Raw genomic sequence first — 16,335 nt, 5'->3', positions numbered from 1 at the left:
TGAAACACAGACACTTCCATCTGAACATGAGGAAAAACTTTTTCACTGTGAGGGTGACAGAGCACTGGAACAGGTTGCCCCGAGAGGTGGTGGAGTCTCCTTCTCTGGAGATATTCAAAACCTGCCTGGACGTGATTCTGTGCAATGTGCTCTAGGTGACCCTGCTTGAGCAGGGGGGTTGGACTAGATGATCTCCAGAGATCCCTTCCAACCTCAGCCATTCTGTGATTCTGTGATTCGACTGTAATTTGATTTTAGTTATCAAAGATACAGCCATTGTAAATTTGCCTTTGAATTTTTATATGCAGACATAAATGTGAACAAAATGCCGAGGATTACTGTATTCATATTTTAAAATAATTTTATCTAAAACTGCTACAGCTTAAAAATCCATTTTTTTTTCTACTGAAAAGGCTACTTTTCCTTTTTCTTTATCTTATTACCATTGACACCCGAAAAAATCTCAACTCTGATGTTACAGGCAACAATATTCAAAACATAAATATAAATCACTATATACAAATACTATCAAAGTCTGAGTGGGAGAATCTATGATTATGAATGGATCTCAGTATTCTACTACAACTCACAATTAATCCTAATATTACAGGATCAGATCAACAGTATTTTAATAGCTTTGTAACAGTGAAAAATGTCAGTGGCAAAATACATTCATATATATCATAATAAATGCTGCTTATCATAAAAAGAATCAACTGAGAATCTAATAAAACTTTTTGAAGGCATAATAGTACTAAAGAACATCCTAACTTGCTTTAACATGATTTGCTGAGTTCTTTGAAGTTAGATACACTTTTTCCAACAGCTTTAAGTTAAAAAGTAGCTTAATCTCATGACCATAATTTTCATTTGCTTTCAAAACAATCTCAAAGTTAATAAATGCGCTCACTCAACGGTTCTGGCAACAAATGCAGTTTCAAAAGGCAGAAGTTCAACATTCCAATAACTTGTATGAATACAACCAAATTTACTTGAATCTACTTCTAATCTTTTGTTTGGTGATGGAGAAAGCTGTATAACCCTTCCAAACCCGCTCCATCTCAACAGCTCCATGTGCCTTTTTCATGCTGCCCTACTTAAGTATTCATGTAGAACGACAACCAGGGTTACAGCTTTGATAGAGGAGAACCAGGTAGAAAAATCATGCATCCCATAATTCCCCTTCTTAAGGCAATGAAGACACATAAATGTCCTGTGCTTCTGATTGTATGTTTGCTTGCAGGGAAGGGAAGGGAAGGGAGAGAAAGGGAGGGATAGGAGAGAGCAACACTGTCTACATGAGCTTTCCCTGGTGATTAAAGAGTAGTAATGAAAAGAAAAGGGATCACTAAACAATACAAGCTATCTATCTTTGTCTCACCCTGGCATTAATCCCCACTGGAGAGGTATAGAAGTCAAATCTACACTGACTTGCTGGCGCGATCAGTTGGAAATAAATGACCTTCAAAAGGAGAGATTTAGAAAATTAGTGGCTGTTATATTTTTATTTTTCTTTCTGAAGAGCAATTGACACTTAGTGAATTTATAAAATGCCATATTGAACAGTAAAGTGTTAGTAAAAAACAAATGCCTTTTGATCCTCTCCAAAGAATCTGCTGGTTAAAACTCAGATTACAAAGAAAAAACTATTTTAGAAAGAATTCCTGAATATTACAGGGAGTGTCAGGTAGTTGTTAAAATCACCATGGAGACGCACTTCCAATTTTTCTCTGTATTAAGGGAGAGCAGATCCTGTGTTTTCATCTGTAAGGTCACAGTGTAGCAGGAGCAGGTCAAGCATTAGAAATAACACAGAAAAATGGCAAAACTGTTTAGCACTTGGAGTTCTACTTCTGGAGGCAGGAGGGGTGGAACACTGTTCTGTTTAATCTCTCAGTCTCCAGAAAATGATTTACAGTTGAATCATCACAGTCATTATTATTTCTATTTATTGCAAACACTGCACAGGATTAGCATAATTATGTAATTTAAAGTGATTAGACACTGACATTCAGCCAAATAACGTCCTTTGAGGAAATGGAAAGTAAATAAACTAGAGTTCATATCTTTCTACCTGAAATGGACTTAAGAGCACAATTGTTTGAAAAATGACTACGTAAAACCTGTAAAATCAGCTGAGATTTGATCACTGTAGCTGAAATTCAGCGCTACCAAAGGGATGGGCAGAAAGACTACATCCCGTATAAATCAAAGACCGCAGAACAAAACTACTTGGTAAAGGCATCTTGTGCTGGGACTGGATGCATTCATCTTATTTTGCTGCCTTAAATCATCTGTATTTATTTTACCCCTCTATGCACTGCAGGGAATTGTTCTGGATTGGTGAGCTGTACCTCATTTCAGTTTGCTTGTCATCCAGGTAATTGCTGGCTAAATTATCAGATCCATAGAACTACAGAAAATAGGGCTGGAAACAAACTTGAGAGGTCACCTAGCCCATACCCAAGGCTCAAAGCAGATAACCTATATCTAAAGCTTTTCTCACAGATATTTGCCAAGCACTTTCTTAAAGAACAGCATTGATAACAGTTCCACAACCACCACAGGCAATGTAATCCAGCGCTTACCTAAACTCAGCAAGAAAACTCCATTCTGCCAGTAAGAAAGAATGTTGCCTGAATTTCAGATCCTAGACTGAGTAATCCTGGGCTTTCAAGTAGAACAAAATCTCAAATCAACTCAAATTCTCAAATACATAGAGCCAACTTATAACACAGATAATGTGTAGAACATGAAAATCAATATATAAGGAACAGCACATTACAAATTTTTGTCATTTTTTTCAGGGAAAAGCAACACTTTTAAAGGTCCTTTTTAAAAGCAACCATAAATGGCTTTGGGCTCCACCATTAAGAAGGAAATTTCCCTTTTCTTACATTAACTTTATAGTGACCTCAGTGAAATAACTGAAGAAAACATGAGAAAAATGATTCATTAATAAGAATTTAACACCATCTTATATGACCTCTATTTACAACCAGCAGGGAACAAGAGTAACACCTTGAACAAAGCTGATTAATACAYGTAAAAGCAGTAACCAGTTGCATGCCTTGTACTACAATCAGTTGCTTTGGAGAAAGACGGAGAGAGAACAACTGAGCCAACAAAAAATGTGCTTCTACATCAAATAATGCAAAAGCACTAAATATTGCACCATATTTTCATGAAATACGGTATCACCTCAAAAACTACCATTTTACATAGAAAATGTTATTTCATACTAACTTAAATAGAAAATTCCCCACGTATTTCTCAAACTGCCCCTTCTTGGACATTGTGATGTAAAAGCTTGGCAAAGTAGCATTCTAACAGGGGTAAATGGTGTGTTTTATTTTACTTTATTTCCTTTTTCTACTTTGTAAATTCCTATCTTTCATTAGCATTTCTCATACCTTCTGTAATCCCATTTCCAGAATATTATGACAGATTCCTGTCCTTGCACCTCTATGACATTTTTGATCCATAATTTGCTTCTTCATTATCTTTTTTTCCTAAATCATTAATCTCTAGTTCTTGTTCAGGATCCAAGTCTTCAACCACTTTGAAACACTGGCTTATTTAAAGTTTGTGCTTAATAATTATTTCAGTTCTACACACACCTTCCATATATCTTTCCAAGTCCTTGAAGGAAGTTTCCAATACAGAGATCTTAATTCTGCTATGATTTCTTTCATTTCTGTTCCAACAGAAGATATGTTCTTCTCCCTTCTCCATTTTACTTTGCCTGCAAGTGAAGCATTCTTTCTTCCTAAGATCAGAGAGTTCCCTTTAAGCTATGCTTTGTTGATTCTTCTTTCCAGCAGCCTATAAAGAAGTGTTTGATGTATGTAGCTTTCCTGTTTCCTAACATCAGAAAAAAGGCTGGGTAAAGTTTAGAGGTCATCTTTTGTTCATGTAACTAGAAAATACTTGCAGCTAACTGGGAGACTGGGAATATCAAGAGTCTTCAGGAGTATCCAGAAGTACAATGCTACAAGAACCTACTGGAGGAAAAAAAAAAAGAAGGAAGAATGGAGAGAAAAAGCAACAATAATGCTTGCTACCTGAAAATCAGTGGCTCACTCTTCATTTCCTCTTAGGATCCCAACAATGTGAACCACCCTAATGGGCTAACTATGCATATTCCTATGGCCAGGGAGTCTATATGTGGACCAAGATCCCAGAATCACAAGAGGAGAGATACTGCAAATGGGGACTGCCAGCAGTACTAGTTCAGGCAGAAAATGTTAACATGGAGTATACCACAGAAAACAGTTGAAAAGAGGTAATTGAGAGAAAGATGTGCCTATATTTGTTTCAAAAGAAAGCCAGTCATAGATGTATTAAGGAAATAGGAATTATAAACATAAAATAAGCATGAACATATAATTAAATAACCAGTTAAAATGATTTTTTGTTGCCTGAGTTTTCTATCTGATTAAAATTTCCCACCAAAGGCTCCCAGGCTTATAGAGCTTTGATTTTGGCAATGCATTACAATTTTGGCAGCTAGCCAGCCTTTTATTTTTTTCCCTCAGTCCTTAGTCTCTTCTTTATACATTTCTCATCTTGCAATATAATTATTTTACTTCTTATTTTACTCTATTTCAGTTTCTAACAACAGATCATGCTACTTTCTTTGAATGATTAGGTTTGGGTAATCACTTCTGTGAGAGGACATATTTATTAGGTATTTTACATTTTGCTGCTGAGAAATTCTAAAGATCCCTACATAAGGCCAAATAAAACTAATAAAAATAAACAAAATGTTATTTTAAAATTAAATTACATTCAGACCACTGACATATAGTGTTGATATTTTCAAAAATATTTATTATGCAGTTATAATGAATTCAGTACTCTGTGCATTGCACACCCACCTCCAAAATTTCAAGAACTAGTTTACCTAAGCATTTCAGGACATAGCAGACATGCTAAAATGCTTTACTGAATCTTAAAATGCTTAAGTAGCTCCTTAATGCTTTGTCAAATCCTAGCCTATCTCCATGAAAGGATATTATATCTGCAGCATTGACATTGTATCTTTGTTTTCTGAGCATCTTAGTAGAACTAACTCTTAATCAAAGGCTTGAGATATTTATTTACTGTTATTTTTAATTGCAGGTACTAATTCACGATGCATTTGTTTTGTCGGAATGACCATTTTTAATGTCTGTCAACACTTAATGTCTGTCAACACTTAATGTCTGTCAACACTGTCAATAACGCCCAGCCCAAATTCTGTTAGATTCACTAGAACTAAATACAGAAACACCCTTACGCATGGGCTCATGTTTTATTGATTTCAGTTTTCACCTAAACCTGACATGACAAAGTGTAAATGTCCAATCTTGCTTTACACCCTCTAAACATTGTTCTATTGCTGAATCAGCAACTGCACATTTTAAACCCAAAGAAATCTAAATACAGCAGATTGAAATTTCTGAGTTGACTGAAACTTCTAAATGTATTTGCCCAAAAAACTAATCCTCCTGGAAAATTGTGCAATGTAAGACATGGTTCACTTTTGAGTGGCTTCTATCAAAAATTCATGTTGAAGTAAAAAGTTAATCCTGGTAAACAGCTGTGCTTAGCATTTTAATACATAGTATGTCCACTGCAATCAGTAAGTCTGATCATTTTGCCTGCTTTTTAAGCTGAGCCACTGATTCAAACATTCCTCCTCCCTTCCTGTTGCAGTTTTTGGATTCTGCCACAGAGCCTGATTTTATAGCATTCCAGGACCTTTTTCTAAGCCTGTCTACTTACTTATGCTCTTTTTCTTGGATAATATAGTAACTACAAGGAAATTAATAGGCATTAATGTATGTACATTAGGTGTGGTCTTCATATATTGAAAAAGTATGATAAAAGGACAAGGTAGAAAAATTTTTGAAATAATTTTATCAATATTTGCTTCTGCTTTGGCACAGATATAGAATGCATGAATGTTTTATGGAATTTGTAAAATATTTAATGATTCTTTGTGTGACATTCTGCATTCTTTTTTTTTCCAATCCAATGTGTTGATTCCAGCTGGTGACCAATTTATCCTATTTCTTGGGGCCAATTTGCTACCCCAGCCACAGAGTCAAAAAAGGATAAGAAAAACTACAATTTTCCCTTCAGACACACCGTATGACTTTGGTGCTTTCAAAGAACTGGTTAGAAAAAGTTACCAAGGGACATGTAGCAGGTGGGAGGGAAAATACACAATTTCAGAAAGTCAGATAAACTCTGATCCTTCTGAGGTGTTCCTCATCACAACATTTATATAAGTTTCTTTCTTTCTTAGAGTGGTTTTGTGACTTGCTTTGACAGCTTCATATTATGGTGTTTTCAGTTTTTAAAACTTTATTTTTTTAATCATATGATTAATTTCATTTAAAACTGTAAAGTTTTGGAAGATTTCATTCTTCCCATGAAAATTCCTCAGAGAGAAGTACACTTGTGACTTATTTTGAAACACATCTTTTAATGACTCCTGGGCAAGTTAATGAAAGTACTGATAATAATAGCAAGTGATGCCTAGGATACACAGACATAGCATCTTTTTAACTGCTGCAGACTGTCTAAAACCACATTACAGCCCTAATTCAGCACTCTATCTCTTTTCCTCATAGCACTTATGTATATGCTGAACTGTAAGGTGCGCGCTACAGCCCCAGCAACGTACATAGTCATTAGGAAAGAGCTATGTGCCTTGTTGACTGGGAGTGGACTGAAGCACAGAAATGTTTTACTGCAGTGCAGCCCATTATCACATGCTTTGCTCTAGATTACCTCAGTCTCAGTTTAAATTCACATGCTTCTTTGAACTAGCTCTCATCAGGGAACACCAAATACAAAGAAGTTAAGAGGAATTTGTAGCATGCAGGGTGAGACCAGCGGTCCAGCACTCCCTGGGTGCAATGGATAGCATGTCCGCTGCAGGTGCTGGTTGGTGCCTAAAAGAGTTTCTGCTGAGAGGACAGCCATGCTGCACAACAGAAATGTGTCTCGTCTTAGAAGAACCAGCTGGCAGTCGGCTACCCACTATTTTAATACTTGGAATGTAAATTAGGCCCTGATTCTTGCTCATTTGTGTGTAAAGTGGGAAGGAGAGAGTGAAGGCCACATGCTTTCATTTCTTGCTTTTGTATGCTGTTTTAGGTAACTCTTCCTCCTCTGCACTCTATAGTTAGATAGCTTGACTCAACARAAAAGCTAATCAAAGGTTTTAGTTCTGTATGCTGCCCTTTTAAAAAACACTTGGAGCGCCCTGAGATCTTGTTGAAGATCCAAGATCTTTGGGACTTTGGTGGCAGTATCTAAATTCACAYGCTCTAAGTTGTTTCATTCTTCTTCCCCTGCAACCCGCCAAGTGTGCACATAACAAGCTATATAAAGGGGCATATGATGTGTCGTCCCTGTCCCTATCTTTACTTGAAATGGAGTCACCCACCATGGTTTTAACATGAAACTTGTGCACAAACATTTTAGCTCGGAATTAGATGTCTCAAGCTCATCTAGCAGGAAACATCTCCCAGAGCTCCAATCATAAAAAACAACAGAAAGAGCATCTTTCACTCAGGTAAAATCAATAGTGACTTTTGTGACAAAATGCCACAGTTTTTTCCCAGGCACATAAATACCTTTAAGTTCCCGATTTGCCACCTACATATCATTTGTCAGGAGGAACCTCCCACTAACAACTGCAGTTCATGTTACATGCATTGTACAGTGACTGACCATGATTAAAAGCATTTAGTTGTAGCTTCATAATATAGAAGACGTTCCATTTACTGAACTGTTGAGACTGTAGTTTTTTTCCAGAAAATGAAAGTTCCTAACATGTCCAGTGGACAAAACATAAATAAGATACTCCCTAGAAGGAGTATCGGCAGCCCCTGAAATTCTGAAAAGCAATTTGCCATATCATTCCCTTGCTATACCCTTTTATTTGGGCATTCCCGATGGTTGGTTACATCTAGTGAAAGGGCAGGAGCAGAATTCTACAGCTTACATGCATCTCTGTATTTTCTTATGGAAATAATCAGTCATCTTGGTCATCATTTTATCTCTCATTTTTAACATGCAAAATTTCAGTCAGCTTTCTGCTTGCTCGTTCCCATGCTACAAGCTTCTGGCAGCACGTACTCCGTTCAATGACAGACTTGGTTCTGTTCCAGTGGATTATTAAAAAAAATGTTCTGATGAAAAAAGCAGCTGTGTTTAAATAGCTACAAAGTCCAATCAGGCAATTTAAGGTTYTTGGCTGTTTTTTCCTCTTACAGTCCCTTATCAGGCAAATATACACATACACACAGACACTCTTCAAAGCCGAGTTTAGCAATGTGTTGTTGCTTACGTTTCATGATCTGCCAGACACATTACTGTAGGTGCATTATTGTTGCTCTGTGTTTCCATAGCCAGTCTTATTCAAGATACCAAATAGCTTAACTTTAACACTAGTCCCATAAGTTACACATTAATTATTTATTTTCARTATGACCACCTATAACTTTAACAAAGATTTTTTTTTAATACTTGTCAACAATTTGCTGTAAAAAAAGCAAGGTGACTTATAAACTGTCAGTTATCTTTCTTCTATGTGCTAAATTATTGCTATGTATTTTTGGAGCTCCTAACAACAGTACTGGAGAAAGGACATCAAATGATGCTTAGAAATGTGATATGCATTTTCATTACACACTCCATCAGTTTTTACAACTAGAGCTCCATGAAATGTATGAGAATACTTGGCTAACAGCCATATCTACTGAGGTGTAAAATAAGGATCAGATACCTTTTAAAAGGAGTTTCTTTTTCTTTACATGACTAAATCAGATGTTGATCTTCTATCAAAATATACTGAAAATATTCAATACATCTACCCATCAATGAATTTTGAACCTCTGGACCCAATTTTGAACTGTCTTAACAGACATGCAATCAATGAATATTTTTTAAAACAGCTTTGTAAAAGAAAACAAGCAAACAGATTCATCCTTACACTAAACTAGGGCTGAAATACATTGAATGATATGATTTCTGGTGTTAAATCTTTTAAATCTTTTCCCTTCTAATAAGTTCTTTCCGGATCTCACACCTGGAACAAGAAACAAGCTAATTATTGCCTTTACAGTCAGCAAAGTACAGCTACAGGCATCAGCAAAAAAAAAAAAAAAAAAAAAAAAAAGCCCCCCCCCAAAACAAAAAACAAACAAAAAAACCCCTTTAAATTCAGATTTCAGTCTGTCAGAAAAGATTAAAGTTTCATGCACACATGAAAGGAAAACTATAAAATGATAACAGATACATAGCCTGGAATCATTATGCTTGAACAGCTGCTCTTCTACTAGTGTATTAAAGCAGAAAATGTCTTTTACTCACCTCTGTTAAACCAGAAACTTCTCCTTTTGCTAATGGTCTGGTGATGGACGCAGTGTAAACTCTGGCATCTGACACTGGTTGCCCCTTCATAAAATGTTTACCAGCTTCATAAATATTCACTTCTACCATCTTACCCATTAACAGAGGATCCTTTGGCACGAGAACCTTTCAAATAAAGACAAAGACATAGTTACTGAATATCATAGAAGACATCAGTGTCTCCAGCAAACCAGTGGCTCTCCAGTTTCACCTATAGCAGGTGTTAGGTGTCCCACTTGGAGGAAATCATCACGAAGAACTTCAACAGTTTTTTCCTGAAGTCTCAAGGTGGTCATAACTGTAGGAGTTTCCAGATTCTAGGCTTCTGCTGAGCTTCCTAACAATCTTTTAAGACAAGGAGACATCTTGGGCTTTTAGAGATGAGAAATCTGAGGCTAACTGGAACTAAGTGGCAAACATAAAGCCATGATCCTAATGCTGAGTTAGGATTACAGTGCAACTAGATCACAGTTCTTTCCATATAGATCTCTTTGGGCAAATTTAAATTAGGGAAATTAGGTAATTAACTATCACTAGGCCTGCGATCTCTGTAAATCTTGGTATCCCCATATTTGAAATGTCAGTAACAGTATTAAATATAAATCCCCAGGGACACAGATGCAGATAAATGATTACTACTTCAGAAGAAGACAGAAATTAAGTGAAAATATCTGGGAGGTACTGTAAACAACCAAGCAGTCAGGTTCAGCCCACATTCAAACATTTTTGTGATATAAGCATTTGTTAGGGGGGAAAAAAAAAGCCATACTACTAAGAAATTAAGTTTTGTCAAGAAAACCCCCAATCTCGACTGTTGATCTGACAAAGTATTCTTTGGTCAGTGTAGACTGCTCTGTTCAATGAACTAGTTTAAACTATATCACCAAAACCTCTGACAAATTTAAGTTGCATTTCTGCCAGGAAGTCTGCCAATGTAGCTCTACTGGTATGGCTTTACTGGAAAACCTTTTAAATACAGAAAAGCTTCAGTGAAGAGAGAATATTGAGTTAACAGAACATGACATCAGGACTTCGAACTTCAGTTTCTAAAGTATAATACAATATTTAGTCACTCAAGAGTGGTTTTAAATCTACTGTCATTACATTTACTAATATTAAAGTCAGTCACTTAGCACCCAGTCTTGTGCTTACCTGGGTGAGCAGTAGGATATTACCCTTGTCAAACATGTCACTTATAGGATTTATGGAAAAGATAAGCATTTTGATAGTGGAAAGTATTTTTTCCATCACAAAATCTAAAATTCCCACCAAAGTTGTTATTTGTATCTAGTGTAGTCTTTACCAGTCCCAGTCAGGAGCTGTATTAGGTGCTACAGAAATACATCATGAAATATCAACACTTTATCACATACTGCCTTTTGTTTAATGAAAGAGAGTTTCATGAAACAACCATTAACACCAAAAAGCCCCAAGCAAATTCTTTTTAATTGCTATATGGTAAACCATGTTCTTCAAATCTGAACGATAAACTACAAAAGCAAGAAACAGTGATATACAAGACTTAAACAGAGGAAACAAGTAATTAGTGAACTAGATTTCCAAAAGAAACAGGTATTTCAAAAGCAGTAATATTACTTAACACTAAGCAAAAAAAATTAAATAAACGCTTTAACATAATATGGGAGTAAAATAAAGTACTGTTTTTTGACTATACAAGCAGAGTCATTATCAGCAGCCTATCATGATGGGACAACTGAATAACTAAACATAGCAAAACCAGAGTCAACTGTAGGCAGCTCAGGGCAAGAAAATGAAGAACAAGCCAATTGCAAAACCAGAATGAAATACAGATGATTCAGAGAAGCTAGTTTTATTGGCTTTCAGCAAATCATCTGCTTTTGAGTAAAAATAATGGTTTTGTGAAATAGATCCTGTACTTCCATCCTAGCTCATAAAGATTATGTTTCTGCGTGAAAAGAATCATTTATAGAAAGTACTTAGGAGGAAATACAACATATCGGACTGAAGCATTAATCTAAACAAGAGAAGCCTTTCTTTTCCACCAAGATCTTTTCTGACCTTTCCCATTGTTTGAAATTAAATTTTTGGCAAATTGCATTGCCTGAAAGGATTTTCTGAAAGATGTATGGAAATTATCAAGATTAAACTATTAAGAAAACAATGTTTCTGAGACTTCACAAATTAAAATTTCTGCAATAATGAACAGCTTTTTAAACCATCTGAATAATGTTCTCATTTGTGAGATTTTGCATTTGAACTAAAAGCCACATGTATCCTCCTCATGCTATATATCCAAAGAGTTACTGCATATTTCTTAACATGTTTCAGGTAAATTATATTTACAACTCAATATTTTGAAATTTACAACCCAGAAAGGCACAAAATTTCTCACAAATAAGTCCAGATGGTCACACCTTTCCTGGAAAGGGTGCTTTTTTCTCTCTACTTGTCTTTGCACTGTGGCACGCTGTGTTGCTGAGATTATCAGAAAGCAAAGATAGAGCAAAAAGATGTTATTTTGTTTATTTTACAGTACCTGCTCATAGAACCGATTGTGAGCGACATAGTAATTGGAATCAAAGGATTCTTCTGTTACGAGAACCCTCTGCCTCTCACCAATCTGGAAAATACAAGATAAGAGAGATGACTGAGAAAACAAAACCCACAAATCACATTCTTAAGAGAACTGCAACCGTAAACAAACACACTTAGCAGAAGTAAACAAATTCTCTTAGGAAATTCAGTGTCAGCAAGGAAGCGGGGTGGAGAAAGCCTTAATTCTGTCTAAAATTGACAGGATGAGAGATCACGATTAAGGGTTAGAACTGCAGTACTGTATTGGCTTAACATGGAAAGCCAGTTCAGACCTGTAAACTGATTTTTATTAACACAATAACAGAAATAAAAATGTTAGATGTGCATGTGATCCATCACTGCTTCATCTAGTTAATCAAAAATATCCCCTTCAGCATCAAATTCTGCAACAAGTCATAGTATAGGTTTAAAAAAAAAATCCCACACACATGACAAATAAAACAACACGAAGCAGGTCACTGTAACACTGCAGAACTCCTAGACACCATCAAGCTAATCCACTTGAGCTTTTTTTTCCTAAAGACACAATTACTATGTACTATGATAGGGCATCTTTTTATCCCGTCTTAGCGATATCACTAGGCTGTATGTACTCATGACATCACATTAATATCCATGATAGCACAATCAACACAGAAATTTCCATTGTATATTAAAAAGACTCAGTGAAGAAGTAACTTTTTAACAGCTCACAGACACAATAATATTAAGCTACAGTATATTATTTATATGTCACAACTTCTACATACAGTAACACAGTTCAAAGAAGGCATCAATTGTATTTTACAATTCTGTCAAATGAAAGATCACATGGAAAACCAGTTCCAGTTAGTTGCCATGTAGGTATAAATCAGGATCTGGCTCTCTGCAAAGTTCAAAATCATCTGCACAACACCTTTTATTTCATCCATTACTGAGCTGTATAATGAAGCTTAGCTCTGGATTTCTGTAAAGCTTGAAGGGATATTTAGCTCATATTTTCACTCTGAGCTCATCTCCAGTTGCTTCATCTAAACGTACCCTGGATTTTTTCCAAGCTATTTGAAAATGTATTCTTCAAATTACAACTGTCTAGCAAGCTAAATTGACTTCCTGCTTTTATTACTGTCACTATTTCAAGAATCAACAACATGTTTTCATATTTTACTCTAAACTTTCGATATCAATGAGCAAAAATTGAAGTCAAGGCCCCTCATGGAAAGACTTCCTCCACATCCTAGTGGTGGCTGTTATGCAGAAGATTTGAGGCCTCTATCATAAAGTCCTTGTGAGCTAGCAAGAAGATGCAGATTAGATAATGATGTCTTGAGTCTTCAACGAACAAGCAGTAAAAGTAACATAWAAGTTTTTTACGATTTTCTCTGACAATTAATGACAAAAGGAAAAACAGGTAGAAATTAAGACAGTGATATCATGTGGAACACCTCATACCTCCCCTCCCTATCCACACACCTGGGATCTTCCCAAAGAAAACCCTGGAGAATGGGGGGCATGGTGAGCACCCAGGTTCTCTCCCAAACTGCAGTTACAGTATATTCCCTGGGACCACAACTGTGGGGTACACAGCAGAAGGGGCACAAGCCCTGAGTCACAGACCTAGTGACAGAATCCTCACAGCAGAAAAGATATATATATTTTTGTGCACTTCTAAAAGGTGTTTAAGAGCTGTTTATAGCATATTTAAAATATATATCAATGTTTCTCTGGGAAGTCTGTAATTACAAATAACACATACCATATATTCAGGTTTTAGTAATCTAAATCCAGTGTAACCATTTACCATTCTCCTAAATGCTAAGGTAATTTTTTCTTTCAAGAAACAGGTATTCAGTTCAAATCCCCAGAGGAGTTTTGCAAATGCATGTCAAGAGGGTACTGGAAATAACTACGCCGGTAATAAGATTACAGGGAACATTTCCCCTGAATGGAGAGGCTTTGTTTTTTCTGTGATATTTCAGGCCATAGCTTTTAAAATCACAACCCAGTATGGCATTATAGTGCTACAACAGGAAGTCTGAGATGTCGTGCAATGTTGTGAAAAAGAGGAGGAGGAAATGTTAGTTCAGCAATACTCAGCCTTGGGGAAACACACTACCACTGTCTAGTATTGAAAACCACCAAAACCAACCAGCCAGTCATGTCTCACATTATTTATCGATATCGTAACTTAACAAAACCAGTGGAAAGCAATACTAGGTCTGTAAGTTGTCCACAGTTGTCTTGCGGTTCCCTGGTTCTCTCTGGTCATAATATTCTCCCTTCTGCCTCCATCCTCTCTATGAATCCCACCTGTGAGATATTCCAAGCTACACGTGTTATCTTCATACTTTCAGATGACAGTGGCAAGTATGTTATGCAAAAAAAAAAGAAAAAAATTCAAAGGGAAGAAGAAAAGAATACCTGTGTTTGATCATTTGATACATGCAGTGGTCTCTTCAGATGCACATTGCCAATTTTTCTGATCTCTGCTTCCATGAGTGCCAGGAGCATAGATGGGTCTCTATGTCCCAACAGGCTCCACAGAGAACTTTTGTGCTCAGAATTTCTTGGGAACTGGCAGAAATCAGGAGGAATGAATTCACCACATAGCAGCAAGCTTGGGGCACTAAGATCAAGTGCAAGAAGTACGAAGGAGCAGAACAGCCTATTCCCGTTTACAACACATACACACACCCACTCACAAGAAAACAATACTGCCTACTATGATGAACGCAGGTAACCTGACGTTGTTCATTTGCTCAAGTTACTGGGTTTGTAACATTGGCCAAGGCTGACCTCACGGAGAAAGACAGTATTCAGATATTTGCGGACTCTTTTACCATAACGACAGAAAAGGAAAGTTCTAACTAATGAGTGAGGCCACTGGGTATTCATGATCTACAACACTAATTGGCTACATACATTTGTAAGACAGAAAATGACTATCTATCCTGCATCTGAGTATAATTAAGAAGAAATGTAAGTACGCAGAATGCAGCTTTGGTATTGAAATTTGTTCAAGAAGTGGAATATATGTCATCATTCCTGCAATTATTCCCCTGGGATCTGTAAGTGCCTAAGTTTCACCTCTCTCAGAAAGAATTTAAATATGCAGAAATTAGACACAATATCTAATAACAGTCATAATTATAATAACCTTCGATGATTTTTTTCAGGCATGTACCAGCAGAAGTAATTCAGTATCTTATTTTTATTCCTATTCTTTCATCTGCTTCCACAGGTATGCATGAGTTCTGAAGCTCAGGGAATGGCAATTCCAACAAAGCATTTAGAACGGAACAAAGTGCTGACATCTTCGCTTTAGAAAAGCTCCTTTAGAAGCAGCATTTCCTTCTTTCTGGAGGACGGCATGAAAATAATAACGAACGGCAGTGAAAGACTTGCCTGGCAACCTTTCCCACCCCAAGACAAACTGGTTGCATTGTTTACACAAAAAGAATTTGTTTTCACTGAAAATAACACAACAAGCACTGCTAGTCCTATCACCTCCTACACTGCAGCACTTGCCAGGTAGCTTGTAAATCTCCTAATTTGTAACCAAATCATTTACGAACTTGTGTTTCATTTTTGTTTATCCTACAGGAAATTCTGATATGATAATTCTATAACTCAGATTTTCCTTAACTGAGCATCATAAAATGCAATTTTTTCCAGCTGGCTAGATTTCTAAAATTAATAAATACTAAGAAATGTCAAACATCTTTCTGGACTTCAGTCAAATTAGGTTTGCTTTTTTAGCTTTTCTTCCTTTTTTTTTTTAAAACCAAAGCTGACTGAATCATGTATAACACCAGGTTGATTTTAAATTCTACAGTACTACAGGTGCAAAAGACTGACCCCTATTTGCATGTTTTGACTGAATACAGCTATGTAATGTCAACAGTGGCCTACTGTAATTATATTCAGATAACATATACTCATAATCTTTTTTTAGTTAATGAGAATTATAACTGTTCAAGCTTGACTCATCACTTATTACAGCCAAAGCATGTTATACATGATTTTTCTCACTGTTTATATATTATTCTTGTCTCTAATTTTTTTAGTTTTGTTTTTAAAAGACTCTTTCTTTGGTTAAATTTTTTTTTTTAATAACTGCTGTATTTCTATACTTCTCTCATAAAAAAAGGCATAACGCACACAAAGCCATCTTCACTGATTTAGAAACTGTAGCCAAAGTCTCCTTTCAGGCTGAATCAATGAGTGATCAGTATTGATGGAGGGTGGCTTGGATTCTGACCCCAAAGATTATGGAGCATATTTAGTAGCTACATGTGGCTTTGAAGCCACATGGAAAACTAGTTTCCTTTCTTTGTTATTTAAATACATCATAAAGCAGGTAAT

The 16,335-nt window shown here is 36.2% G+C and overlaps 1 protein-coding gene across 1 annotated transcript in view; it reads right to left on the bottom strand.

Annotated features, from left to right (window-relative positions):
* LOC112973035 (threonylcarbamoyladenosine tRNA methylthiotransferase-like) overlaps positions 1 to 16,335 on the bottom strand; it is a gene marked incomplete at its 5' end in the record, with an annotated part of 322,440 nt that overhangs the window by 17,846 nt on the left and 288,259 nt on the right. Inside the window, 2 exons of the mRNA XM_026080384.1 lie at positions 9,376 to 9,540; positions 11,933 to 12,016. Of these exons, the coding sequence (XP_025936169.1) occupies positions 9,376 to 9,540; positions 11,933 to 12,016 (249 nt within the window). The remainder of the gene's footprint in view (positions 1 to 9,375; positions 9,541 to 11,932; positions 12,017 to 16,335) is intronic.

This window comes from Apteryx rowi, unplaced genomic scaffold, assembly GCF_003343035.1.
Source record: "Apteryx rowi isolate R43461 unplaced genomic scaffold, aptRow1 scaffold_518, whole genome shotgun sequence".
NCBI lineage: Eukaryota > Metazoa > Chordata > Aves > Apterygiformes > Apterygidae > Apteryx > Apteryx rowi.
The sequence above is the reverse complement of the archived record's forward strand: the minus strand, read 5'-3'. Positions and strand labels throughout refer to the sequence as shown.